Source organism: Notamacropus eugenii, chromosome 1 (genome assembly GCF_028372415.1).
Source record: "Notamacropus eugenii isolate mMacEug1 chromosome 1, mMacEug1.pri_v2, whole genome shotgun sequence".
In the NCBI taxonomy this organism is placed as follows: Eukaryota; Metazoa; Chordata; class Mammalia; order Diprotodontia; family Macropodidae; genus Notamacropus; species Notamacropus eugenii.
The window spans coordinates 310704305-310731315 of record NC_092872.1 but is presented as its reverse complement, the minus strand read 5'-3'; the positions used below and the strand labels follow the sequence as shown (position 1 = coordinate 310731315).

The window sequence follows — 27011 nt, the reverse complement described above, 5'->3', positions numbered from 1 at the left end:
CAGTCAAGAAGGCAAAGCTTTCACGTAGCACCCAGTCCTGAGTATTATTATTTTCAGGGTGATCTAGTGATGTGGTAAAAAGAGCACTGAACTTGGAGATTATATACGAGCTCCGATACTACTGACTGGTTAACTATGGGCAAGTCACTTTATATAAACCTCAGTTTTATTCCTCTGCAAAATGGATATAATATGGACACAAATGACTGCAGAGTTCTCATGAGAAAAGGGCTCTGCAAAGTTGTTAGGGAAAAGAGCTAATATTATCAAGTTAGGAGGTAACAAGTGATGAATGGTCTGGGTTATGACTTGGACTCCTTTGGCTCCTAAGGCTTCAGTTTTTTCAACTACATTAATAGGGAGAAATGGCCTGTTACTTGGGGTATGAGAGGGAAGAAATAACTGAATTCATAAAGAAGAGTAAGGGGTCTGTCTTCCTGAAGGCCATAGGGCCTTGCCTAATAGGACATCTTTTGCCTCCTTGAGGAATCTTGAATTCAGTTTTGCAGGGAGTTGATGGATAACCATTTCTCTTTTTGATTACTCCTTCATGGCCTAAAAAATAATAAGCCAGTTCTTTAGCCAGTGCTTCAGTTTTCTCATATGCAAAATAGGAATCTTGATGAGCTTTTTCCTCATAGGTAAGCCTGGGAGTGAAATACATGCCCTAGAAGAACTGTATAGACCTCTTTAAAGGAGGATGCTGATTAAAATAGCCAGAAGTAGCCAGATCTGTGGAAATAGAACAACACATCAGAGATTCTTCATCTTTTTCTGTCATGGATCAATTCATCTGACAATCTGATGAAGCCTATGGGACCTTTCTCAGAAAAATGTCTTTAAATAATTGGAGAAAACAGTCAGAAGTCAGTGAAAATAAAGATGTAATTTTTTTCTTATCCAAGTTCTCAGATCCTCTGAAATATATCCACAAATTCTTCTGGGGAGTGGGGATGGAGAAGGAAAAAATATGAAAAGCTATTTTCCAAACTGTGTTTCAAGATCTCATATTCCCAGGCTTCAGTCGCTCTCTTTTTAAGTATATTCCTTTGACAAGTTTAATGCCTTGACCCAGGTAAGTCACTTTCATCCTCTGGCCTGGCCAGAGATATTGGTATTAATAAGGAACAAGCACCCATTCTAAGTACTGCCTCTCAGATCCAGGTCCTAGCTGTAACCATAATCATTTCCCTATATACTCATCTCATTTGTCATTGTTTATGCTATTAACATATTGTGATAGAGATAACTCTGGTGCTTGATTTAAAATGATAAAACAAAACAAAAACCTCTTTGGTGTCTTTTCAAATTCCTCCTGATTTGTGATAGACCTCCCACAAGTGAACACACTGTGAAGTGACAACCCACTCTCCCTCAGCCCTAAGGATAGAAAACCCTTATGGGGTCGATTTCTGGAGAAGTCACTACAAACTATAGGTATATGGTAGCAAGAACCATTATTATAATTAATGGAGTTGTTACTAATGGTTTAGATTGGCACCCACTCAAAGGCAGAAGTCCCACTGATGCAGAGTACAGAGCCTAGCAGGGCACTATGTGTAATCATGCACTTGCAGAGTGGTTACTCAGGAAACCTCACCCTCTCTCCTTCACTGGGGGGGTGGGGAGGAGGAGGGGTGCTTTATACCCTGAAAGAGCTCAAAATGTTTTGTCTTGTTTTGTTTTGTTGCCTCAAAGTGGGATGGCTTTCTCTCTTGATTCCACCCCAATCGTCAACTAATTAAAAGCATTTTCTCCTTTTTCTCCACTGAACTTGTAAGGTTAATGTCACTGCCAAAAGAAGGGAGAATTTCTAACATTTGCCTTTAAATTGTCAATAAGTACCTTCCGCAGCTTCCCATAATCAATGAGTTCTGGCCGATGTCTGTGGATCAGTGCGCAGAACCCAAGGCCATCTTTCCAGCTATAGAGAAGAGAAAGAATAAACCACGGAACTGTGTAAGTTTGGAGGAGAGGGTGGGGGTCAGAGTCATTGAGAGTAAGTGAGGGATCACAGGGTCATAAGAGCACAGAGTTAGAACTAGAAAGGATCTTAGAGATCTTCAAGTTCAACTCTCTCATTTTACAAATGAAGAACTGAGGCCCAGAGAAGTTATGATTTGCCTAAGGTCACACAGTAAGAATCTGAGGTCACATATGAACTCAGGTCTTCCTGACTCCAGGGCCAGCATTCTATCCAGTACTCCATGCAGCCTTTTTTGGATGGGGAGAAGAAAAGGTTGGGCAGGAAGACTGAGTCATCCTTCCTTTAATATTTTCAAACGTTTTATTAAAAGTTGAACCCTGAATATCTAATTCAACCACCTAAGCTTGCTTAATAACTATTTACATGCAAATTAATAACTTTTAATGCATTAAAGATAATTTTTTCCAGGTAATCTCTCTAAGACTGTCTTCATTATTATTCTTTATTTATGGCAGAGTGGTCTGGCATTCATGCTGACCATGTGTAAGTCAGCATACAGCTGTCCCTTATTGACGTGCAAATCAAAGACTGGGAAACAGAAAATGGAAAAGGACTACCATTTCCCAGTCATACCACATCTCCCATTTTTAATAACCTGATGTCTACTAGGAAGCCAAGACTACAAACTGCCTACTCTTTCCAACACCATCTCTTTGAGAGTAAGAGCTCTCTATATATGATAAACTGAACTGAATTGCATTATGTCTCCTTGCACCAGCCCCTTCTGTTGTGCTGTGCAATACACTGTTCCAAGGGGACTAGACCAAGATCGTTATGCATCTCAAAAAATATGAAATAAACATGTGTTAAACACTGGAGGAGAGAGCAAAGAAAATATAACCATTTTCCGAACACATAGCCTTTCTAAGAATAGATGTTCAGTAGCTCCCCCAGGGACCATGGGTGTGAAATAATGTATATAACCACAGCCTTTCTCCAATGTGTTAGTTATTTTTAATGATCTTGGGTTTTTTTTTTCTCCTTTCCTCCTCTTTGTTATAAGGGATAGGTCTTAGAAAGGAAGCATGAAGGGCTATATTAGGAAATGCAGGTGATATTTTAAAAGTTAATATAAATTTATTTTTGAAAAAATACCCCCAAAGAATCCCTGCTTAGACTTGTCCGATGTAGCTAGGGGAGGGCGGAGAAGGGAATTCAACAACACCTTGGTCAAAACAGCCTAGTTAGAATTGTACATGTGACATGTATGTCACATACCTGATGTGGAAGTTCTGAATGTTTACGTTTTTATAAGGAGCTGTCTTCCTCTGACACCATAGCAGCAGCCCTTCCTTTGCCGATGTCTCTGTGAAGTGGGCAAAACGGGAAAAAGGTGCAAGTTAGTTGTACTGCTGAATAGATATATATCCAAGGGTCACTCAGGGCAGTAACATGTGGCCCCTCATTATGACTGGCTAGTGGAGTCATCTCCCACCTGTGATTCATATACAATCCCTTCTTTCTGAAATGGGATCCCCCATACCTCCCCACCCATAATAAGGCACTGTCTTTTAGGAGAGGCTTGGGAGGGGGTTCCATTAGTTTGGGTACCTCCCCTACCTCAAATCCCCATCAGTCCAGAGGGGCCACGGGGCTGACTTGCCCGTATGCATAGTGGGGAGAGTGGGGGCAGAGAAAAGTGTTGTAAGAGCAGGAGTACTTTCTTACTGCACTAGACAATATCAACAGCACCAAAGCCTAGTGAGTCTGATCAATACCACCGTATATCTACTAGGCATGCATCTCCTTTTTCTACTCTGTTACAACTATGATGAACACACCCAGATGTGGTATGGAAAGGAGTTCATCTCCCCATTCGCCTTCCCTAAATAGTATCATTTGTCCAGAATGAACCTTCAATATAACACAAATAATGAGTATAAGTGAAAAGATCCAGATTATCATCACACACCTAGGTGTGCCCAGGTACTGTCTAGGAAAAAGTCCCTCAGGTTGTAAGCATACAAGATGAAGAGAGGGGTGGAAAAGATCAACATTTGAGGGAAATGTAAGAGAAGAGGGTGGGATGAACCCTAGCCATACCTTCCACCGAGATATCCTGAATTGCAAAGCGAAGGATGATGGTCCAAATCATCCCTAGAGTCATTTTCACATTCCCATCCACAATTTCTGCCGAAAAAAAAGCAAGCAAATATTAGATGATCTCAGGCAGCCATGAGAATAAGACTGACTAGAGATGACAAATGGTTTGTATCAGGCATATCTCAGACTGGGAATCAGGGCTAGAAAACCAGGATGTTCCTTAAACTCAGCTATACTTTGCTAGGTGGGGTAAGGATTCTGGGGACTAGGTTGAGGACATACAACAGTACCATAGAATTAACCTAAATAATTCCACCTTATTCTCATACTTCACATATACTCTGATCTTTGGCAGGATAATTCCTAATCTGGGAGCATGGATTTAGAGCTAGAAGTGACCGCAGAGGTCACCTCACCCACCCCAACAGGCAGACAGAGGCTCTCACATGGACTTGTCCAAGGTCACTACAGGTAGTCCAAGTAGACTACAGGGAGTCACTTCAGAATCAGAATTCGAACCCAAGTTCTCTGATTCCATAACCAGTATTTTTTCCACTACACAAATATTGCTGCCAAAGAAGCCAGGAAACAAACATGGCAGAGTTGCTGCTTCCTTCACAGAAGCAATTAGGTGGTACCATGGATAGAGTTCCAGGAAGACCCAAGTTCAAATCTGCCCTTATGCACTTACTAGTTGTACAACCCTGCATAAGTCACTTAACCTCTGAGTGCCTCTGTTTCCTCATCTGTAAAATGGGGGTAATAATAACATCGGGATTTTACAGGATTGTTGTGAAACTCAAATGAGATAACATTTGTAAACTGTACTTAGCCTGGCATATAGTAGGTGCTGTATAAATGCTTATTCCCTTTCCCTTTTTTGCCTTCAAAGCTAGGCCTCTGCTCAGGTCATCTGGTGGGAAGAACAAGGAAGATAGGAAAGAAAGGGGAAGAATAATGAGAAGGGCATTTCCCCCAAAAAGGTGCGAATAGAGGGCCCCTGATAACACAAACACCAAGAGATGGAGCTGGAGCTGAAGTGACCTGGGAGATGTTCCAAGTTCTTTTTTCCACTTCCATGTCTGGTTTACATTCCCTCCTCACCTCTGCTTTTTTTTTCTTCAATCCCTGTTTTTTTTAAAGCTCATATGAAGCTTCACCTTTTCCATTAGGCCTTGTTTGATTTTCCCCAGCTGCTCCTTGTCGCTCTCTTGAAAGGACCTTGTATTTATAGATGTACAAATTTTTTCCTTCAATACAATGTAAATTCACTGAGGACAAGGGTTATTTCACTTTGGTCTTTGTGTCTCCAGTGCCTGGCACACATCAGACCATTGTTTATTGACAAACTGACTCCATCCTCCACAGAAAATGGACCATGAGCCCCAAGATGAACATGGGAGTCACTTAAGGTCCACACTTAAAATTTCAAGGCTGGGCCTTAACTTTGCATGCACCAGTGCAAAGCCATAGCTGGGATATCACCTGAAAACTTACTGTAATATTGATGCTGGGAGGGAAGAGACCATCTAATTTGAACCCTTCATTTTACAGCTATGGAGACTGAGGCCCAGTAAAGTTAAGGGCTTCGCCATAGCTACTTATGCTTTCCAAGTAGTCTTTCCATATTGTCTTTTATGGAGCAGGTTGAAGATTCCATCTTGTCCACATTTACACTTTGCCAGGAGTAGGGCCTGTGGCAGAAGCAGGAAGGGACCATGTATGTCAAAATACCTGAGGTTGCAAAGATTCCCACCAAGAACCTAATCTTTGCTTCCTTCCTGTCCATAGGCTAGGCTGTAGCTCACAGGGGTCAAAGATTGCTCATAAACCTAGCCAGGCAGCATCCCTCCCTGGTAAATATGGGAAGTATGGGAAGGGATGCAGAAATCATCCACTTATGGCTGCTAACTGCAGAGGGCAGTATTTCCTACAGGCTTACACTGAAAAGGATACTACATAAAGAAGCCCTGCTCTTGCTACAGTTCACACATGTGTCTTTTTATATAATGCTTTAAGATTCACAGAAAGTTTCCTTTGCAACCACCATTATCCCCATTTTGCAGATTAGAATATTGAAGTTCACTGAAAGTTAAAACACTAACACTAAAATTGTGGTGCATCAATGTAACGGACTGTTATTATTCAGTAAGAAACAGAGCATGATGAATACAGGAGAGCATAGAAGATCTGGGAATTGATACAAAGTGAAAACTGAGCCAAGAAAACACGACTCTACCAATGGCAATGGAAAATAAAATCCACCAAATAAGTGAAAATGAATGTTGAAAAATTACAAAGAACAAGTTCTGTCCCAAAGATGAGAGATGAGAAGATAACTACCCCCTCCCTTTGCTGAAGTGGAGGAGGAGGAAGGGGCAATATTCACAGGTGTGCACAAGAGCAATTGCTTTGAAAGTTGCTTTGAAAGTTATTGAAGAACAGACAGACAAATGCAAAATGCTAAACATCAAGTGAAACAGAGGATCAGAGAAGGTTAGAACCTCAGAGCATGATGCCAATCTACTCCTATTATTAGGGAAACCAAAGGCTGAGACATGACTTGCTCTAAATCGTGCAGCTTGCATGTGGCAGGGCTCATTTTTTTTTTAACTTTGTTCCATTGCCCCACAATGCCTCCCTTCATTCTGTCCATGACAGCGCAGTGCTGTTTGTTCTACTAAAAGTCTGAGTATCATTACCTGGGTTGTCAAGTGAAACCAGTGTTCTCAGCCATGCAGATCTGTTACACCTTCCTGCCCTACCTCACTGACCAATGTCCTCTAGCCTGGGGGGACAGAAGACAAGGACTTCCTGCCCAGCCACACTCCAGGGTCAGCCACAACTCTCTAACATGGAGGCTGTATTTCCCATTTCTTTGTCTTCTGAATTCTTCCAGTGTGATTATTAGAGGCACAGCAGCATAGATTTAGAGCCAGAAGGGACCTAAAGAAAATCTAGATGAAATTTCTTAATTCTGATGAGAAAACAAAGGCCAAGACACATTATGTGACAATTCCACGGTTACACAGGTGGTTAGAGTCAGGTGGTATCTGAACCTCTTCCTTTAGGGCAGTGCAATTAGAAGACACAGTGGATGGAGTTCTGGGCCTGGAATCAGAAAGACTCATCTTTCCGAGTTCAAATTTGTCCTTAGAAACTTACCAGCTGTGTGAACCTGAACAAGTCACTTAACCCTGTCTGCCTTAGTTCCTCATCTGTAAAATGAACTGGAGAAGAAAATGGCAAACCACTCCAATATCTTTGCCAAGAAAACCCCAAATGGGATCACGAAGAGTCAGGCACTACTGAAAATGACTGAACAACCTCTTACTCTAGAGTCAGGGCAGTTTCCCAAATACTCCAGCTTGTCTCCAGACTTTTACAAGGGATATCCCCCATGCCTGGAACACTCCACCCCTCACCTCCACCTCTCAGTCTTTTTGGTTTCCTTCATGATTCCAGTCAATTCCCACCTTCAGCAGAAGGTCTTTCCCAGTTCCCGCAGCTACTCATATTAACTTTCATCTATTCTACATATATATTCTATGTATTGTTATTTACATGTTATCTCCCTCATTAGAATGTATGCTATCTGATGACAGGAGATATTTTTGTCTTCCTTTTTATCCGCAGCATCTGAGTGCTATACAGTATCCAGGATATAGTTAAGCACTTGATAAATGCTTGTTGGTCGACTGACTTTTTCAACTACCCCACTGCTAAGACAAGGGGATAGAAAGAGGCAGGTGTAGAGTAAGGAATAATCTACCCCACACTAAACATATCTCAAGCAAAGATGGAATTTCAAAGACAACTACTGCCTGAGAATCAACACCCTCTTCATTAAAGGAGACAGAAATGAATGCTGCTGCCTCATAGATGGTTCTAGAAACCGATATTTTCCCAAAGGCCAAGTTACCAGAGCCACTGTGTTGACTTCTTTATTGCTTCTCACTTCCTACACATCCCCTATTGGAGAAGAGGCAATTAAGCTCAGCCTAGTACAGAAGACACCTGGAGATTTGTGTTTACTGACATTCTTCTAGCTGTAAGTAAGCGACTCCTCTGCATTTTGGCCTTTTGACTCTCACCCCTTTCATCACCTATGCAAAAAAAGACAAAAAAACAAAACAAAACCAAAAACAAACAAAACCTCAGAGATTACTGGCTCCAACAGCATCTGTGGAATTTCTCTCTAGAGTTAGAGAAAATTTTCCTGTGGAAAGTATAGAGCTATGTGAGGTGGTGAGCACTGAGGTATCTTGAATTAGTAGCTGTGTATGGTAGGTACACCAGACCCACAATTTCATCTCACTGATTACCTGCCCTCGTATGGTTCCAAACTGGATGCTTATCCCTTTGCTTCTAGGGATGGTAGATTCCAGTTTTCAGACTTTTCTCAGAAAATATGAAGCTCCATATAATTGAGCTTAATTCAACACCATTCACTGATTCCCCAACACTCCTAAAGACCAGTCAAAAGTTTAATTGTATAGAAGGAGGAATGATTTGGGCATCAAAGAGGGAAGCAATTAGATGAAACTACTACATGGGTAAACTACAGCTGAGGTCACAGTGTGGTATAGTGGAAAATCACTAGTCTTGGAGTAAAATCTCAGTTCCGATACTTCCAAGCCATGTAACCTTGAGGATCACATGCATCTCTCTAATCTTTAGTTTCCTTGACTCCAGTACTTACAATTGCACTAAAGCAATTTGGAATGATGCAAATAAAGGAACTAAAATGTCCACAGATTGTGGACTCAATGAATCTCTTTGGCCCAGGGATTCTATTAGTAGGCTTATATCTTAAGGAAGTTATTGATAAGAAGAAAATCTCCACATACACTAAAATCTTTATGGCAGCACTGTTTGCAGTAGCAAAGAATTGGAAACAAAATGTACACCCAAAGACTAGCGAATGGCTAAACAAATTGTGATATGTCAGAAAAGCAAGTATGATGAATACAAAAAAACCTGAAAACTTACATGAAAGGAAATAGAGTCAAGCAAGCTGAGACAAGAAAATAACATATACAATGACAACAAGAAAGTGGAAAGAAAGCACAAAGCAACCAAACGAGAATGTTGCAAAACTACGTAGAATAAAGCATGATCCCCAAAGAAGAGATATGAGAAGGTATCCCAAATCCCATGCCTTTGCAGAGATGGGAAATCCCTGGGTGTGTTATGTGGGATATATTTTGAGGCTTTTCCAATGAATTGATTAGTTCTGCTGATTTTTTTCTCCCCTCCTCCCTTTAAAAATATTGCTATATGGGATGACTCTTTGGGAAAGGGAAGAAAAGATACTGGGGAAAAAACTGTTCATGTAAAAAAAGTTATCAATGAATATTTATAAAAATAATACTGAAGCTCTTACTTCACAGGGATGTTTGATGAAATAACATTACAAAGTTTTAATCAGTATGTAAGTCTGAGTTATCTGCCACACTAGGAGAGATGACGGATCATTAACAAATATCCCCTTTGACCCTGAGGGTATCAGGAAGCCCAACCTTGAATTCTTTCTCTTCTTTCTACCTATAAAACCCTGTCACTTAACCAATCTGGGCCTCGGATTATTGCTGTTTAGTTGTTTCAGTCCTACCCAACTCATTACGACTCCATTTGGGATTTTCTTAGCAGAGATCCTGGTTTGGTTTGCCATTTCCTTCTCCAGCCCATTTTACAGATGAAGAAACTGAGGCAAACAAGGTTAAGTGACCTGCCCAGAGTCATACAGATGGTAAGTGTCTGAGGACAGATCTGAACTCAAGAAAACGAGTCCTTCTGATTTCAGGTCCAATACTCTATCTACTATGCCACCTAGCAGCCTTTGGGTCTTGAATTAAGCTAACTGGTTAAGTGGATGACCTCTAAGGCCCTTTCCATTTCTAAACCTTTGATGCTATATTAGAGCATGCATCGCAGGAGATTCCCCTCTCTAAAAAGATCCTCTCTAGGTAGCAAAGCCTCTCTCCTTTCACCCATCCTTTAAGATCAAGCTTACCATCTTACTTCTTCTTTAAGTCTTTCCCAGACTACTTCCATATTCTATTGTCTTATCTCTGAATCACTACTACACTTGCAGAGTTAAACCAGACTTTGGTATTTATAATTACTCCATATAATGTCATATTTCCCTATAATATTTCTCAGCTAGACTAAGTTCCGTGAGAGCAGGACCATGTCTTATACCTTTAAATGACAGCATTGTGCTGACCACAAAGTAGGTACTCAAACACTGGTTCTAACTAATTGGCCAAGAGGCAGACAGCAGGATACAGTAAAGATTAATTGCTTGACAGAAGGAAAGAGAAAGAAATTTGCAGCTTCTAAGTTTGGAACAGAGCTAGCAACAATTCTCAAGAGTCTAAAGACTTGAGCTTGGGTCTTGGTTCTGCTGTGTAAACATGGGGCAACTCACCGTCCTTTTTAATTGCTGAATGTCATCTACCAAAGGAGACCACTGTCCTGTCTAATTCAATTCAATAAGTATTTATTAAGAGTCCATTACGAGCATTCAAAGCCAAAATGACAAACATTACCTGTCCTCAAGGAGATGATGTTCTACATCATAACTCAATGGGTTTTGGTGAAAATAAAGGTGAAATACATGAAAATACTTCAAAAGCAGAAAATATCATGCAGCTATGAGGACTATTGCCATTGGGTCAGTTATGATGAAAGTGATGGGTAATAGATAATCAGTCAGAATACTTAATACTCCATTGCTACTTCAGCAATGTAAAAAGACCTAGACTCCATGACACAAGTGCCTGCCACATAGGAGGCATTTAATAAATACTTTTTTGACTGACTGTTCCTCTGTGGAGGAATTATGAAAGAACGTGTTGAATCGCACAAGATAAGACATGAATGGTTTTTGATCTGTACCTATAAAGTAGGAGAGAAGGGAATGAGCTTTATATGGCATCTACCATGTGCCAGACATTGTGCTAAGCACTCTATATTTTTTCATTTGATCCTGACAACAACAGTGCAAGGCAGATGCTATTACTATCCCCATCTTACAGCTGAGAGGAAATTGAGGCCAACAGAGGTTAAGTGACAAGCCCAGGGTCACACAGTTAAAAAGTATCAGTGCCTAGATTTGAACTCAGGTCCTCTTGACTCCAGGCGCAGTCCACTCTAGTCACTGTGCAACTATGAAAGGAGTTCTCATCAATAATATGAACCTACTGAAAAATTGAACAATATCCTTTACTAAAAGTCTCCTACATTTACTTCATCGAGCCATAGAGATGGCTTCATGCCAGTTGAGCCCACACTGTCAAGTACCTATGCCAATCTAGAAAACATTCAAGTACTTGTCAGATGAGGTGCATCTGCTGTCCAAGGACTAGCATGGCTAAATAAAGAAAAGATTAATCTGGAAGGAAGTGAATTTTTTAGGCTATCACAACTCCAAAAATCATCAGCTAAGATACAGATGATCCACATTAGTTAATAAAACTGAAACAACTTATCAAAAGAAAGAAAACCAGGGTGGGCACAAGAAATGAGATCAGCCATAGGGGAGGGTAATCAGGCATAAGACATTTCAGGGAGGAGCCCTGACTGATGCTTGAATAAATCTTCTAGTTCTTGGATGTTATTTAGTGCCAAGCTCATGGTGTTAGCATCCCACCTTTTCTATCTTTCTTGGTCTAGGAGGAGAAGGTTTAGGAGGGGACAAAATAGCCACCTATAAGTATCTGAATCGTTATCATATGCAAGAAGAGTAACATTTGTTCTGTGTGATGCCTGAGAGCCAAACAGGAGCACTGGGTGCACACGCACAGAGAAAAACTTAGGCTTGAGCATAGAACTATGCAAAAGAGCAATGGAGGGGCCTCTCCAAATACCAAGTTCCCTCTCATTGGAGTTCTAAAGCAAAGCTAAGTGACTGCTTTGCTGGCTGTGAGGCAAGACCCCTCTAATTGAGGTATAGGTTGGACTTGATGACTTTTTCAGATTCAGATCCCATAATCTAGCTCATGCCCACATAAGTCTGACCCCATCATTCTCCTGCTCAAGAAGTTTCAATGGTTCCCTATGGACTCCAGGATAACTTAAATTCAAACTCCTCCACTTGGCATGTAAAGCCTTTCACAATCTGGTTCAAACATATCCTTTCAAACTGGTTTCAATGCTCTCTACCCACTCCCCCACCCACTCAATGTTCCAGCCAAACTGAGCTACCTGCTGTTGCATATACATGACACGCCATCTTTGCCTTGTGTCTTTGCAGAGGCTGTCCCCCATGCCTGAAATGAAACATTCTCTCCACCCTCTACTCGCTCATTTCCTTCAAAGATCAGCTCAAGTACCAAATCCCACTGAGGCCTTTTTTGATTACCCTCATGGTCAGTTCCCTGGAAATAGCTTACAAATATTTGGTATCAATTTATCTGCCCATAAAAAAACCTGTTTTTCCCAAAGAATATAAATAAGGCCCTTCGGGGCAAGAACAATCTGTATCCCCAGCACTTAGTACCTTAATGCCTTGAAGGTAACACCCCATCTACAAGGTAACAGATGCTTAATATTTGCTGAAGGAATTTGGCATTCTCTCACAAAGTCTCTCTAGCTCCCTTTATACAGAACAATTTTCACTTAGTTTCAATAGAGCCTCAATTTCCATTCTTTTCAAGTGATTCCTATTATAAAGGACAACCTCGAAAAAATTCCCATAGAGTAGGTGGACTTCCCCTTACTGAGAAGCAGCACAATACTGTGAAAAGGTCATTGGACCTGGAGTGAGAAAACATGCCTTCATCCAATATGTATGTATTATGTGACCTTGGGAAAGTCACTTGACCTGTCAGCTTTAATATCTTTATATATAAAATGAGAGTCCTAATACTTACGCCACCTTCCTCTCCCTGGACTAAGTACTTTGTGAACTCTAAAGCACTAATGAATTTGAGCTATATAAAAGTTGGCTCCCTCAGGAGATGCCTCACAGCCCTTGTAACTGCTAGGAAAATAAGCCCTTCCCTTCTGGTAATAGGCTGGGCCTGATCCAAGAAGTAGAAAGCCAGGAAGTTTAAAAAAAAAAAAAGAGGGGAGGATTCTTCACATGCATGTGAATATGTGTGGGCTTATTACACCTTCTTGCCTCTCTAAAGTCCTCATGTGTGCTAGATATTAGAGGTTTCTGAGCAGTAAGTAGCAGTAAGTAAGAGATAGCTTGAAAGACTCTCTCAGGATTCACACAGATTAAATCCCTCCCTGCTCCCTATTTTCTGCTAACAGCTTTCTTATCCTTCCCACTTTCCCATCAGACTCCATTTCCAGATGGAATGCTCATTTGTCAGTGGTACAGCCTTCATCAGTCAGCCCCCTACACAGGCTTCCAGCGAAATGGTTTCAGAAATGGATTCTTTCTGAAGGGATAAAGAAAAGTCTGAGAAATGAACTCTTGTGACTACACCTGTCAATGAAAGAAAGGCTCAACAATTTGTGATAAATTAATATAACAATATTCCTGAGCCGCAAAAGATGACACATGAAAAACTCAGAGGAACGTGGAAAGGCTTGTATGAAGTGGCTGAGAGTGAAATGAGCTGAACTAGAATTACTGAGTCAATAACCACAGTATTCTAAAAACAAAAATAAAACCTAACAGACATCAGAACACTGATTAACGCAGTGACCCAGCTTGACCCTAGAGGCCTAACCAAAGGGTTTGTAGGCCACTGCCACTTTGCAGGGAAGCAATAATAGGTACACAACGAGGCAAAATGTGTTCAGTGTGATCCATGTGTATCTGATTTGTTTTGCTTAACTGTGTTTCCTTGTTACAAGGGAAGGCTCTGTTATGGCACGGGGATCTTGGTCCAAGGAAATTTATAACTAACATTTATATAGCTCTTCAAGGCTCTCAGTCTTTGCAATTATTATCTTATTTGACTCTCACCACAACGCCGAGAGATGGGTGTTATTTTATGTGTAATATGTAATATTTTAATAGTCAATATAAAATGTTTTATATTCCCATTTTATAGATGAAGAAAATGAGCCAGACGAGATGACTTGCCCTATGAAGTGCATGTAGCTAGATCTGAACTCAGGTCTTCCTGGCACTCTATCCACTGTGCCACCCAGCTGTCTCTGAAATGACAGTGATATGATATAAGGAAAAAGATGTGGAAGTGAATGGCCTTGAGGCTTGGCTTTCCTCCCCCAATACCTTGGTGTGTGTCATCATTGAATCTGCAAGTGAAATGACATGGGGGGAAAATGCGTAAAAAACACAGGCATCAGCTATCACCATTTGTCCCACTAGATTCCACCACCTAGGGAAGCAGGCTTTTTACCTTCTGCTCCAATGGAGACCAGTTTGACTCCTTTGCTAGCAATGAAGTCCAGGGCCTTATTCACGTTGGAGATTTTGTGTACCCTCATCTTGCCTCTCTCTGGCTTGGCCAAACGTTCACCTAATTGGAGAAGACAAAAAAAAAGAAAGAAAGAAAAGAAAAAAACTTGAGAAAAATAAAACATTCAGATAACAGGAGAATATGCCACTACTCTCTGCTACCCCCAACCAGGTGAACAAAGGCTCTTGTATCAGGGCATTCACTGAAGCGTAGCAAGAAGTACACTGACAGTGAGCAGAAACACCTGGGTGGCAGGCACAAAGGGGGAAGAAGACAAAATCTGCAGTTCTTGCTTCCCCCTTCAAAGATATCAGACACTTCTGTGCTTCAAAACAGTTCTCACTGCTCTCCTGAACTTGGGGAAGGGGGGAGGGAAGGCTTGTTTACATCCTGTCTGATCAGCCAATCCTGATGATGAAAAAGGCAAAGAGAGAAGTGCCTGGTCCAAGGTCACACAACAAGACAATGATGAAGCTGTAGATGAGCACCTGCCTCCCCCAAAGCCCACCACCACCAGTTCAATCCCTGGGCCTCCCATATAAACGGAACTTTGCAACTACCATCTGGTGCACTGGAAAGAGCATTGGTTTTACAATCAGAAGACCATAGCTCAAGTTTTGGTTCCTGTATAACTTGTTGTATAACCTAGGGGAAGTTATTTCACCGTTTGAGCTTCCTTTTTCTCCTGTAATAGGAGGATAAATACCTACCATCCACCGCCTCACCTCAGAGTTCCTGTGAGGAAAACACTTGGTAAACATTAAAATACTGGGAGAAAGAATCATTATTGTCACCAGAGACTTTTGCCTGTGCTACAGTGGACAATAGAGAATCTTCTACAAGGCACTGAAGGCATATTCAATTTTTTTTTGGAGTGGTGCCCATAAATTATGTAATAGCTTAACAAATTCTTAGAGCAGCTAGTAGGAACTAAGGCAGACAGAAGAGACAAGGCATAATGGCCATCATCATGTAAAGAAAATAAAAGGTATCAGGACCCTGATCGATCAGAGCTTCAGGGAATTCTGAGTGAAGCATGCTTCCCTCCTCTCAGCAGAAGTGAGGGGCTAGAAGTGCAGAATAAGCATACTTCATCAGACATGGCCAATGGATTCATTTGTTTTGTTCAGCTGTAATAATAATTTTTGTTAAGTCACTCAAATGTGTTTCACTCATGATCCCATTTGGGGTTTTCTTGGCATAGACACTGGAGTGACTTGCCACTTCCTTCTCCAGCACATTTTACAGATAGGGAAGCTGAGACAAACAGGGATAAGTGACTTGTCCAGGATCATATAGCTAGTAAGTATCTGAAGATGGATTTGAACTTAGCAAGACGAGTCTTCCTGACTTCAGGTCCAGTACTCTACCCACTTCACCGGCTAGGTGCCTGATAATTTTTGGTATTGGGTTAAAATGAAACTCACTTTTCTTCTATCAGGAAAGAGAGACAGAGATCTAGGTTGTGAAACTGGGTAACCATTTTGCTTAAATTTGTTTTCTTTTCCTTTTTTCTTTCTTTTTTGTTGGGGTGTGGGGTGGGAAGTGGAGGCTACATGAAAGCGTTCAGTGACAGGTAGGTAAAAGAGGTAGTAAGGGAAAAGGCAGAATTTAAGGGGGAAACCATGGTATAAAAAACAGGTATCAATAAAACTTGGCAAAAACAAAAAAAAGAGACTGAAATAGACTTACAGTTCTAATGCATCAGGGAAAGGGGCCCCTGGCTTTTTAGCAGGAAGTAAACATAAAAATCAGTTATATGGAAGGGAACCAGCTCACTGAGCTGGGAGGTTTGCCTCTTGCAGAGCCCTGCCCTCCCTCCTTCTGACTCTAAAACTTCATTTAAAAACTTTTGCACAGACTTTGTGACCAGAAAGAAGCCAAGATACTACAGGGAACTTGCTCCCACTGCCAATCCCAGGACTGAAACCTTTCTCCCAGAGACTTCAAGCCAGCCCACTCTGGGCAGCAGACCACTGCTCATGGCCATATGCTTCTCTTCAACCCATCCCACCACCCTCCCTGACAAAGACACCTTCTACAACCACAACCAAAGATTGACTCACCACCACTTCAATACCCAATCCTACTTCCTGAGGGTCAGAGTGGAAAAGGGAAAAGACATAGCTCAGTGCAACCCCAGTCCTCCTGGTGAGACTGCCCTTCCCTAAGCCCTTCTGCAATGATGCTTGCCTCAAGGGCCCCTCACATAGACTGGGGCCTCATGGGCTACAGGTGGTGAACAGATTTCTTTCCTCACATAGAGTCTGGCTCTTTCACAGACAAACAAGGAGGCTTGGTTTTTGTTTTATTATTAAATCAATACTTTCCATTTAGAGGTCTCCAGAGTTCCCAAGCTCTCGGGATATGGAAAAACTTGGTAACTCATAATTCATTAATCCTACCTTCTACCAATTAATAAAGAGACTCCAGAGGCACATAGATAACATGGGTAGCATGGTACCAACAGGAACTTCCTTCCTTCTCAGATGATGACTCCTATGACAGCTAAGTCTCTGACTCCCCTACATCGCTTGTAATGAGCCCAACTAAGCTACAGGTACTGGCCAGACTGTGAAGGCTTGCGTAAAAGAGGTGCCAGTTGTGAAAGTGGATTCTTCCTATCTCACTCTGCAGAGCAGTAGCAGGGGTGGGGCCGTCCAGACATCCTCCTTTCCTCCCCTACATTTTCCCTCCGATCCCCCCCTCCAAAGAATCCTCCCCAAAGATATTCCAGTTCAAAAATAAATATGACACAGACTGCTTTGCCCCCCCCCCAACTTCCTGAGAGAGAGGAACCAACTCTGCCTCAGGGCAAAAGCAAATGAGGGTTCTAGGGTTTTAGAAGTCTCTGCTTTGTAAAGCAGAGACACTCCATGGACCACACTGGAGTTTTCAGGCAATATGAGCCTTCACTGTGCTCATGACTAGGAAAAATGGGACACTAGCTCTAGAAGGGATTTTAGAGCTCATCTAGTACAATTCCCTCATTTTCTTACAGATGAAGAAACTAAGACCCAGAGATCCTAAGGGACTTTTCCAATATTTCATGGACAATTAGGCAGTGCCAGGAACTTCCTACTCTTAGCTCAATGTTCTTTTCCCTTCATCAAGGATTCTTAAAAAGTTTTTTGTATCACAGATTCTTTTGGCAATCTGTTAAAAATCTCTGAGCCTCTTCTCAGAATAATGTTTCAAAATGTATAAAATAAAATATATAGTATTACAAAAGAAAGTAATTATACTGAAACATATTTATAAAAATATTTTTAAAAGACAAGTTACGGACCCCAGGTTAAGAACTTCTCTTCTATATCATACTGCTTCCAAAGACAAATGTATGACTGACCACAAGTTTCCTAAACCTGAGCTCATTTTTCCAAAATCAACAGAATACAGAAACTGGTTTACTGAAGTGAGTCAAAATGGATCCTTGTTATCTGTCCTTGTTCAGTCTTCCAGGTCAGATAATATTTGCTCAGTGTTTCCCAAAGTCATCTCTTGATTCCAGCCTCACCTGAAATGACCTCCAGTAGCAACATGAGCTTCAGGCCATCCCGGAAATCCTCCTCTATGTTCTCAATCTGTGTGCCCGCCTTTCGGAGGTGTGAATTGCACCATGCTGTGAATGTCTAAGAAAGAGAAACAAGAGTGATCAATATCCCCAGACTCATTAGTCTCATACTGTTACCTCAGTGGCTCTGCAGAGCAGTTGATTCATTCCACCAATCCTGAATAGACTGAAGAGGCCTTACTTTCAAGACCAGAGGGGGCAAGGGGATCCTTTGGCCAGAGGAAAAATGAGAACTTTCAACTCAGTTTTATCTAAGTGGCTTTCCCTTCCTCCCTACAATAAAGATTGGATACCTTCTTTTTCAGGTAATACCTAGCATAGTACTTGACACATTTGATGAATTATACTGAAAAATAATGAGTTACTCTCCATAGTTTGGGCCCTAAAATTCACTGCTAAAGAGTTTTCCCTTGGGTTACAGACAGTAGCATTCTTTGATGTTTAAGATGCCCACCTCCAGGAATATTTACTAACACTTCACTATTAGTTTATTATATCCCTTTCTTCTTGAAAACTTACTGAGAATAGACTCCTTAGATCATCAAAAAACAGTAAATTTTATCGGGGCATGGTGAAGCAATGAATCTAGAACAGGGTAGCTGTGAAACATGGTAGGGAGGTCAGGGAGACACTGGTCTGAAATGAACACCCAGACACCTGGGAAGGAATGAAACAGAATGGTAGGTGGTAGGGAGATGTGGAAGATTAACTAGTCCTTCTCAGTTTTGTCTAGGAGGCTTCCATGATCACACAGGCTTTTCAGGTCCCAGAGGAAAGCTGCTGAAATTCCTCCTATAATCAAGTAGCTACTCTCCGTGACAAATAGGAAGGACAAGGAGCATGCTGCTCACTGCTCTCTTGAACTCACATAAAATTCCAGCTAACCATCTGTTTCCCAGGTATTATATGCTGCTCTACAGGACACAGCTAAATTGGGTCTTATATCTATCTCTCTCCTTTTCGCTCTTCCAAATTTCTCTGAACTAAGTAGTACCATGGGCAGCTAGGTGGCATTAGTTAGTATACCAGACTTGGCAAAAGGAAAACACCTCTTCCAGAGTTCAAATCTGGCTTCAGACACCTACTAGCTATGTGACCCTGGGCAAGTCACTTAACCCTGTTTGCCTCAGTTTCCTCATTTGTAAAATGAGCTGGAGAAGGACATAAGCCATTCCTGTATCTTTGCCAAGAAAACCCCAAAAGGAGGTCAAGAAGAGTTGGATATGACTGAAATGACTAAGTAACAAGAAAGGAGAAGATCCACAAAAATTTAGAGAGAAGAATATCAAGAATAAAAGGGCAAACTACAGTCCAGTGCTACAAAAAGGTCAAGAAGGATGAGAATGGAGAAAAGCCATTCGATTTAGCTATAAGAGATTATTGCTAAATTTGAAGAGAGCAGCTTCAATTGAATGAGGATGGAAGCCACACTGCAGAAGGTTTAGAAGTGGATGAGTGGAGTCACCTAATGTAGACAGCTTTCTCGAGAAATTTGGCAAAAGAGGAGAAGTGTTGGATGTTTGCTAGTTGGATGTTAGGATCAAGTGAGGGTTTGTTTTTTAAAGTATGTGGAAAACACTGACATGGTTGTAGGCTCCAAGAAAAGAGCCAGTACAAAGGAGGGATTGAAGATAAAAGAGTGAGAATGATGGATGCACTGACTTCAGTAACAGAACTTCCCATCACAGGAAAGATTGGCTGATATAGTTATTTGAAATCCTGTCCAACTCGTCATGATCCCATTTGGGATTTTCTTGGCAAAGATACTAGAATGTTTTGTCATTTCCTTCTCCAGCACATTTTACAGATGAGGAAACTGAGGCAAACAGGATTAAGTGACTCGTCCAGAGTCACACTGCTAGTAGGTGTCTGAGACCAGATTTTAATTCAGAAAGATGAGTCTTCCTGAGTCCAGGTCTGGCACTCTATCCACTGTGCCATCTAGCTGCCCAGGACTGGATATATTATTGGGCAGTTTCCTCTCTGGACATCAGGTATAAGCTGTTCCAATCTAATTGATACATGCCTACTTTGAAATTATAGGATAACAGATTGAGAGCTAGAGGGGAATCCAGAGGCCAGTTGGTCCAACCCCTCATTTAATTAATAAGACCTAAAGAAACTGAGTGACTTACCATGTTATTATTGTTACCTGTGTGATCTTGGGTGACAAGTTAGAGTCAAGATTTGAGCCTATGTCCTCTGATGTTAGAGGCCATTGTTTCACAGGCAGAATAAAGATGTGGCTTTTTAACTGTTCATGTATAAGAACCCTTGGGTTGAGTTTGGGGGGAATGTGCGGTAAATGCTGTGGGATAATGTAGCAGCCTTTGGCAGTTTGAACTGACCCCCCGGAGCCACTGAAATGGTTATTTCCCCAATGTTCCTCAAGAGACAGTGTAGCTCCAGGCCTTTTGAAATCCAAGAATCTATCCAGAAAGGATATAAATATAGATGCAGATGAATGACTTTATCCCTTCAGCACTCCATGTTCCCTCACCAATGTGGTGAGCCTCCAGTTTTATCTGACCATTCCAAATGCCCCAAGCTTCCCTTTTACCCTTCAACATTTGCTTTCACCCTAATGTTTCTTAAATTGACAACTTTAGGATTTCACTAAATAAAGAACTTTACTAAATAAAGAGAAAGGGAGACTGGAAGTAAGAACCTGCATGTCCTAACTTACTGAGGAGAATAGCAGCTGGTAGCAGTGTCCTTGGAGCAAATTCTGAGTGGGAATGGGCTAGAGATAATCACAGAGTTCAGACAGCACAAAACAACCAATAGAAGCAAACAGCAATAGCTCAGCTCCCTAGGGAAGTGGTAACCCTTTAACCTTTGTGAATCTTCCCCAGCTTTCAGATGAGCCACCTTTTTTTTCTTCAGGTATCCCAGGTGCAGGACCATTGTACCGAAGGACCTTGGGCATCAGGGAGATCAGGTGACATGAGGGCAGATGGTAGAAGGGAAGAGAAATGCTGAATGCCTATTTTACAAAGTCTCTGATAAAGTGATCTCAGGGCACTTTACAAATGCAGGCAGGTATTAATGCACTGTCAAATAGGGAGCTGTACATTTTCTTCACTACGATACTGTGTGCACTTGACCTTGTATTTCTACTGTAAAGAATAGGGATGATAGCAGTTATTCTTATGGTGGCAAAGAATTGGAAATTGAGGGGATGCCCATCAACTGGGGAATGGCTGAAGAAGTTATGGTATATGAATGTAATAGGATACTATTGTGCTGTAAGAAATGATGAGCATAATGCTTTAAAAAAACTCTTTCTTTAAGAGCTACATGAACTAATGTAAAGTGAAGTAAGTAGAATCAGGAAAACATTGTACCCAGCAACAGTAATATTGTATGATGAACAACTGTGAATGACTTAACTATTCTCAGAAATACAACAATCCAAGACAATTCTGAAGGACTTCCAGAGAAAAAACTGATAGAATCCGAATGCTGATTGAAGCATGCTTTTCTACTTTATTATTCTTGGGGGGTTTTTTTAGTCTGTTTTCTTTATTATTCTTGGGGGATTTTTTAGTCTGTTTTCTTTTGCATCATGACTAATATGGAAATGTTTTGTATGACTGCACTTATATAATGTATATCCAAGTGTTTGCCTTCTGAAGGAGTGGGGAGGGATGGGAGGGAGGGAGAGAAGGAATTTGGAACTTAAAAATTATTTTTTAAATATAATTATTTATTTTGGGTTTTCAACATTCACTTCCATAAGATTCTGAGTTTTAAATGTTCTCCCAGTCCCTCTTCTCCCCTCTTCCCAAGACGGCATGCAATCTGATATAGGCTCTACTCATACATTCATATTAAACATATTTTCACTTTAGTCATGATATAAAGAAGAATTAGAACTAATGGGAGGAACCACAACAAAGAAGAAACAAAACAAAAGGACAACAAATAGCATTCTTCCATGCTTCAGGCTCCAAAGTTCTCTCTCTGGATGTGGATAGCATTTTCCATTGTGAGTCTTGGAATTGTCTTAGATCCTTGCGTTACTGAGTAGAGTTAAGTCTATCAAAGTTAGTCTTTGAACAATGTGGCTGTTACTGTGTACAATGTTCTCCTGGTTCTGCTCACTTCACTCAGCATCAGTTAATATGTCTTTTCAGGTTTTTTGAAGTCTGCCTGCTCATCATTTCTTATACCACAATAATATATTCCATTACATTCATATTCCACAACTTGTTCAGCCATTCAAAAATTATTTTTAAAAAAATGTTCTAAAAAATTTTACATGCAATTGAGAAAAAAATACAATAAAAGCATTCTTTATAAAAAGAGAATAGGGAAAGAAAATGGACCTGTGCTTTCAGAAACTGGAATGATGAAATCCCCTCTTACCAATGCTGGTCAGAACCTTCTCTGAAACTTAAAGAAATCTTACAGAGTTGCCAAAAGTAATTAGAAGTTAAGTTCTTGTTCAGGGTCACGCAGCCAGTATAGGTCAGAGGTGGGATCTGAACACAGGTATTCCTGGCTTTGAAGCCAGTTTTCTATATGCTGCCTCTCCCTACTTCTATTGAATAAGTAGAAAAAATAAGAACTTATCTAGTTATTAAGGCATATTTTGGCAACACATTAGATCAGCAAGGTCTCTACTGACCCACTCAGAATAAATATTTATAGGTTCCAATACCCTAAGTTAAATCTGGGCTTTCCTGATAAATCTGCTTATTGTAGGATCAATCATAGTAGATAAGATAATAGATCTAGAGATATAGATCTCTTTTTTTTTTTTTTGATAAAATGTCTCATTTTACAAATGAGAAAACTGAGGCCCAGGAAGGTTCAGTAACTTAGATGTGATCCTATGTCTACACTTTTACAGATGAGGACACTCAGGCCCTGAGATGTTCAGTGACTTGCCCAAGGTCAAATAGTACAATTTGTCAGAGGTAGGATTTCAACACAGGTCTTCTGATTTCAGAGCCAAAGCTCTTTCCACAGCCCCATACTGTATGGAATATTCCTGAAACATGTGGCAAATATAGATATGTACAGCATAAAGGACTTCTCTAGGCCTTAGCTTACTTATCTGTAAACTGAGGAGGCTTAGTAAGTTTAGTAAATAATTTTGTGCATAACCTCCCAGCTCTAAAGTTCTAAGATGTTGATGAGTCAGGCAAAGAATTCAGAAGACAGGTGCTCATGTTCCATTGGTTATTGTTCAATATTGGCCTGATGGGTTAAGAAACAGGCAAGTGGTCCATTGAACACAATAGGAAAAAATTGCCTGAGATATGAATGTACTTTCTGTGATTTTTCTGAGTCTGAAAAATATGAAATCTTTTCTTCTAAAGGGATAGTGGCAAGGGGTAGTGTCATTCTTCTTTGCTGAATGATGAATGCTGATGGCATTAAATTAAACAAATCCCTCAAAATGATCCATGATCCTGGGTATGAGCTGGTTAATGCTCACTATTAGTCTGTAAAAGGAAGATGGGCAGAGGAAGGGGGAAGAGGAAGGGAGGGAAGGAAGGAGGTAATGTCATTGATCAGCAATCCATTCCCAGAAACTGAGGAGCTGATGACCAAAACCCACCCAGAAAAGACATTTTCTTTTCCTTGTATGAAGCTACAAATTTGAATTCCCAGACTGCTACAGGGTCCTGACCACAATGACTTTCCCTATATACTTCCGTCCACTTCAATTTTTCCTAAGAAAGCTCAAACTTAATTAAACTTAGCTTTCTGATTTCTGCCACTCTTGTAGTCACTACCTTATTAGGACAAGGTTGCAGGATGACTCATGCACAGGAATTAATCTAGGAACTCCGGGCACCCAAATTCCCAGACACCTAGGTGGAGGGCCCTCTCCTTTTATAGGAGAGTCCTGGCTTCTGTCTGGGCCAAAAACACAGCCCCTTTTAAGGTCTTAAGAGAGGGAGAAAAAAAAATACCACTGAATTTCCAAGGAAATCTCTTTCCTTAGAAAGCTATTTCTATAGGTTATCCAAGCAATATGAATTTTTCTTCTCACCCAAAGCATGCCCTGCCTCTCCCAAAGTGCTTCCTTTCCTACCAAACTCAGTAGCTGAGTTTTAGTGACTTTACCCTCCCCTTTCAGAAAAATTTTAACTTGGACTATAAGGCACCAAATCCTCTTCTCCCAGACTCCCAGACAACAGGTTTAAACCCCTGGTTTACACGGCAAGTGATTAATGTTGTCATGTTACAGTGGAAAAAAAACCCACAACCCATTAATTCTGGAGGCAGAAGACATGGTTCAGATATCACCTTTGCTGCTTGTTATCATCTTGACCTTGTTACTTAACTTTATTTGTCCCCTTATCTGTAAAATGAGGAAGTTGGACTACATAGTTTCTGAGGTCCCTCCTAGTTATATACCTATGACATTACGAGCAGTGACTTATTGAAAGACCCTGATTGAAGGAGAGACAGATATGGCTTAGGATTCACTGATATTTCATATTGAATACAGCATTAAACCTGTAGTCAGGAAGACCTGAATTTAAATCCAGTCTCAGATACTTATTAGCTGCATTACCCTGGACAAGTCCCTTAACATCTGTCTCAGTATCCTCAGCTTTAACATGGAGATAATATTACCACCTACTTTCCAGGGTTGTCATGAAGATCATGAGATATTATTAATAAAGCACTTTGCACAGTGCTTGGCATATAGTCAGCACTTCCTTTTCCTTTGTTCCCCACAGTCTAAATCCTCCAGTGAATGAGCCATCTAGCGTGCCCAGGTCTCGTGGTCACACAAACAGTGCAGCCCAGGCATCTTTTATAAGCTTAGGTTACGGTCTCACCAGGTCACAGACTTGGGTTCTACAGCTAAGAGCAAAGCCGTCTTCCTAGGTATAATACAACATAATTTGTCCACTCATCTTCTAGGTTTTGATTTGCCCCAGTGTTATCTCTTTAATGCTTCTCCCCACTAAGCTCTCAAACTAGTGCTTAACCGGTATTTTCTAGAGGTAGTTTTTTACTAGTTTTTGTCTCTTCTATTTCCACTGTTTTTCCAGGACTTCAGCTTTAAGAGTGGTCCACTTTTGAAGCCCCCTCTCTCTCTACTTCCCCCCTTCTTATACTTACACTCCTCAACAAATCGAAAAGAGCAGCCAAAGTCCAACCTGTTGGCTGACCTCAACAGAAGGCTGAATGACTGTTTACATAGGTGCTTTTCCAACCTACTAAGCAGTACCTGTACAAGGAATAAATCCCATCTGCAACCAAATGAGATTTCTACCTCCTCCTTCCCCCCAAATCTTGGGATATAGATTAAAAAAACCCTCTTAGCCTGGCCTTTGATGAATCCATACCAGCAGATGAGAGAAATGCCCTATTATTCCCCAGCCAGCTTGTGCTGCCTCTTATATGGTACCCTTTGTCCTCCAATGCCCTGACAGAAAGATGGATCCCAGTCAGGGGAAGGATGCAATATGGATAATGCAAGTAAACTGCCCTCATTTCCCTCTTCAAAAACGATGGGCAAAACAACAACCTGAGTCACCATAAGTATATTTGTTAAGAGGCAGCATTAATAACAGAAAGAATGCTAGAATAAGAAGGGAGAAATATACATTCCATCCTAGTTCAGGTCTGCTTTACTGTACAGCCTTGGATGTCATTGAAACTCTCTGGGCCTTAATTCCATCTTCTTTAAAGTGAGGGAAAGAAAGCCTGACATGAAGGTCAAATGAGATGATAACAACCACAAGACTGAGAACTTTTAGAAAAAGCATAATGGGTTACAGGTCTACCTGTCAGGCTGTCAATAATTAGGATTTTCTCTCACTCAGTGACTCTAGAGATTATAGATTTAAAGCTAGGACCTCAGGAACCACCAAGTCTAACAAATGAAGAATTATTAAACATTATCTTACAAATGAAGAATGGGAGGTCCAGGGAAGTTAGATAAACACACAGGTAGTAAGTGTTCAAGGCAGGATTCGAATCAAGGTCCCCAGAGCCTTTCCATTGTACTATGCTGCCTGCCAAGCTTCCAGTACCCAGTATTTTCAGGCAGTCTCTAATTCAGTTACTAACCAGGTCCAACTTTATCTTGGCTTCCAAGATTTAGCTATCGACAACTGTTGCAAATATAACTACAAAGCTGGCAAATTGCCCATGACTGTTTTCCTTAACTATAGGGTAGGGATGGGGGATGTGATATCCCTTATCACCTGGAACTAGGAAATAAAACAAAGATTTATGGATTATTCCATGTTATGGAAAGGTTTCCTTAGAGACAAACAAAACTTTTATCACATGATGTTTGCATCTCTAGGGAAAAGTTCTCACGCAAGTTTTAGACTAACCTCACAGATAGGTTCTTAAAGGGCATGCTTTGAGCTTTGTTAGCCATGCTATGAAACTCTGGATGGTCTAATTATTGCTGATAAAAGAATATTCACAAATAGAGGCAGCAAGATACAATGACTTGGGAATCAGGAAGACATGAGTTTAAATCCTAACTCTGATACTCCCTAAAAGTATGACACTGGGAAGATCATTTAACTTCAAGCCTCAGTTTCCGTATCTGTAAAATAGAGATAATAATAGTACCTGCCTCATAGGCTACTGTGAGATCAAATGAAATAAAGCACCTTGTAGACCTTATAGCTACATAAGCTTCTTTCTGTCCTTTTGTTCAATCATTGCAGCCATGTCTGAATCTTCATAACCCCTTTTGGGGTTTCCTTAGCAAAGATACTGCCATTTCCTTCTCTAGCTCATTTTGCAGATGAGGAAACTGAGGCAAACATGGCTTGTCTAGCATCATACATTTAAGCATCTGAGGTCATATTAGAACTGTGTTCCTGACTCCAGGCCCACTGCTCTATCCACTGCACCATTTAGCTGCCCACATGAATTCTAACTGTTATTAAGTTAGTTTGTTTAACATAAATTTTACTTGTCCTGTATACAGAAGTATGGCAAGCATAGTATTTGCCAAGTAAATAAAACTTGCCTATTAACATGAACTAACCTCAAAGGAGTCAGACCTTGAACT

The 27011-nt window shown here is 40.8% G+C and overlaps 1 protein-coding gene across 3 annotated transcripts in view; it reads right to left on the bottom strand.

Annotated features, from left to right (window-relative positions):
* ACTN1 (actinin alpha 1) overlaps window positions 1-27011 on the bottom strand; it is a 129405-nt gene that overhangs the window by 38513 nt on the left and 63881 nt on the right. For all 3 annotated transcript variants that reach the window (XM_072629506.1, XM_072629507.1, XM_072629508.1), the window contains exons 2-6: window positions 17939-18053; window positions 14362-14481; window positions 4031-4117; window positions 3206-3293; window positions 1846-1924 (exon numbers count right to left, since the gene is read on the bottom strand). In XM_072629506.1, coding sequence (XP_072485607.1) covers window positions 1846-1924; window positions 3206-3293; window positions 4031-4117; window positions 14362-14481; window positions 17939-18053 — 489 coding nt within the window. The remainder of the gene's footprint in view (window positions 1-1845; window positions 1925-3205; window positions 3294-4030; window positions 4118-14361; window positions 14482-17938; window positions 18054-27011) is intronic.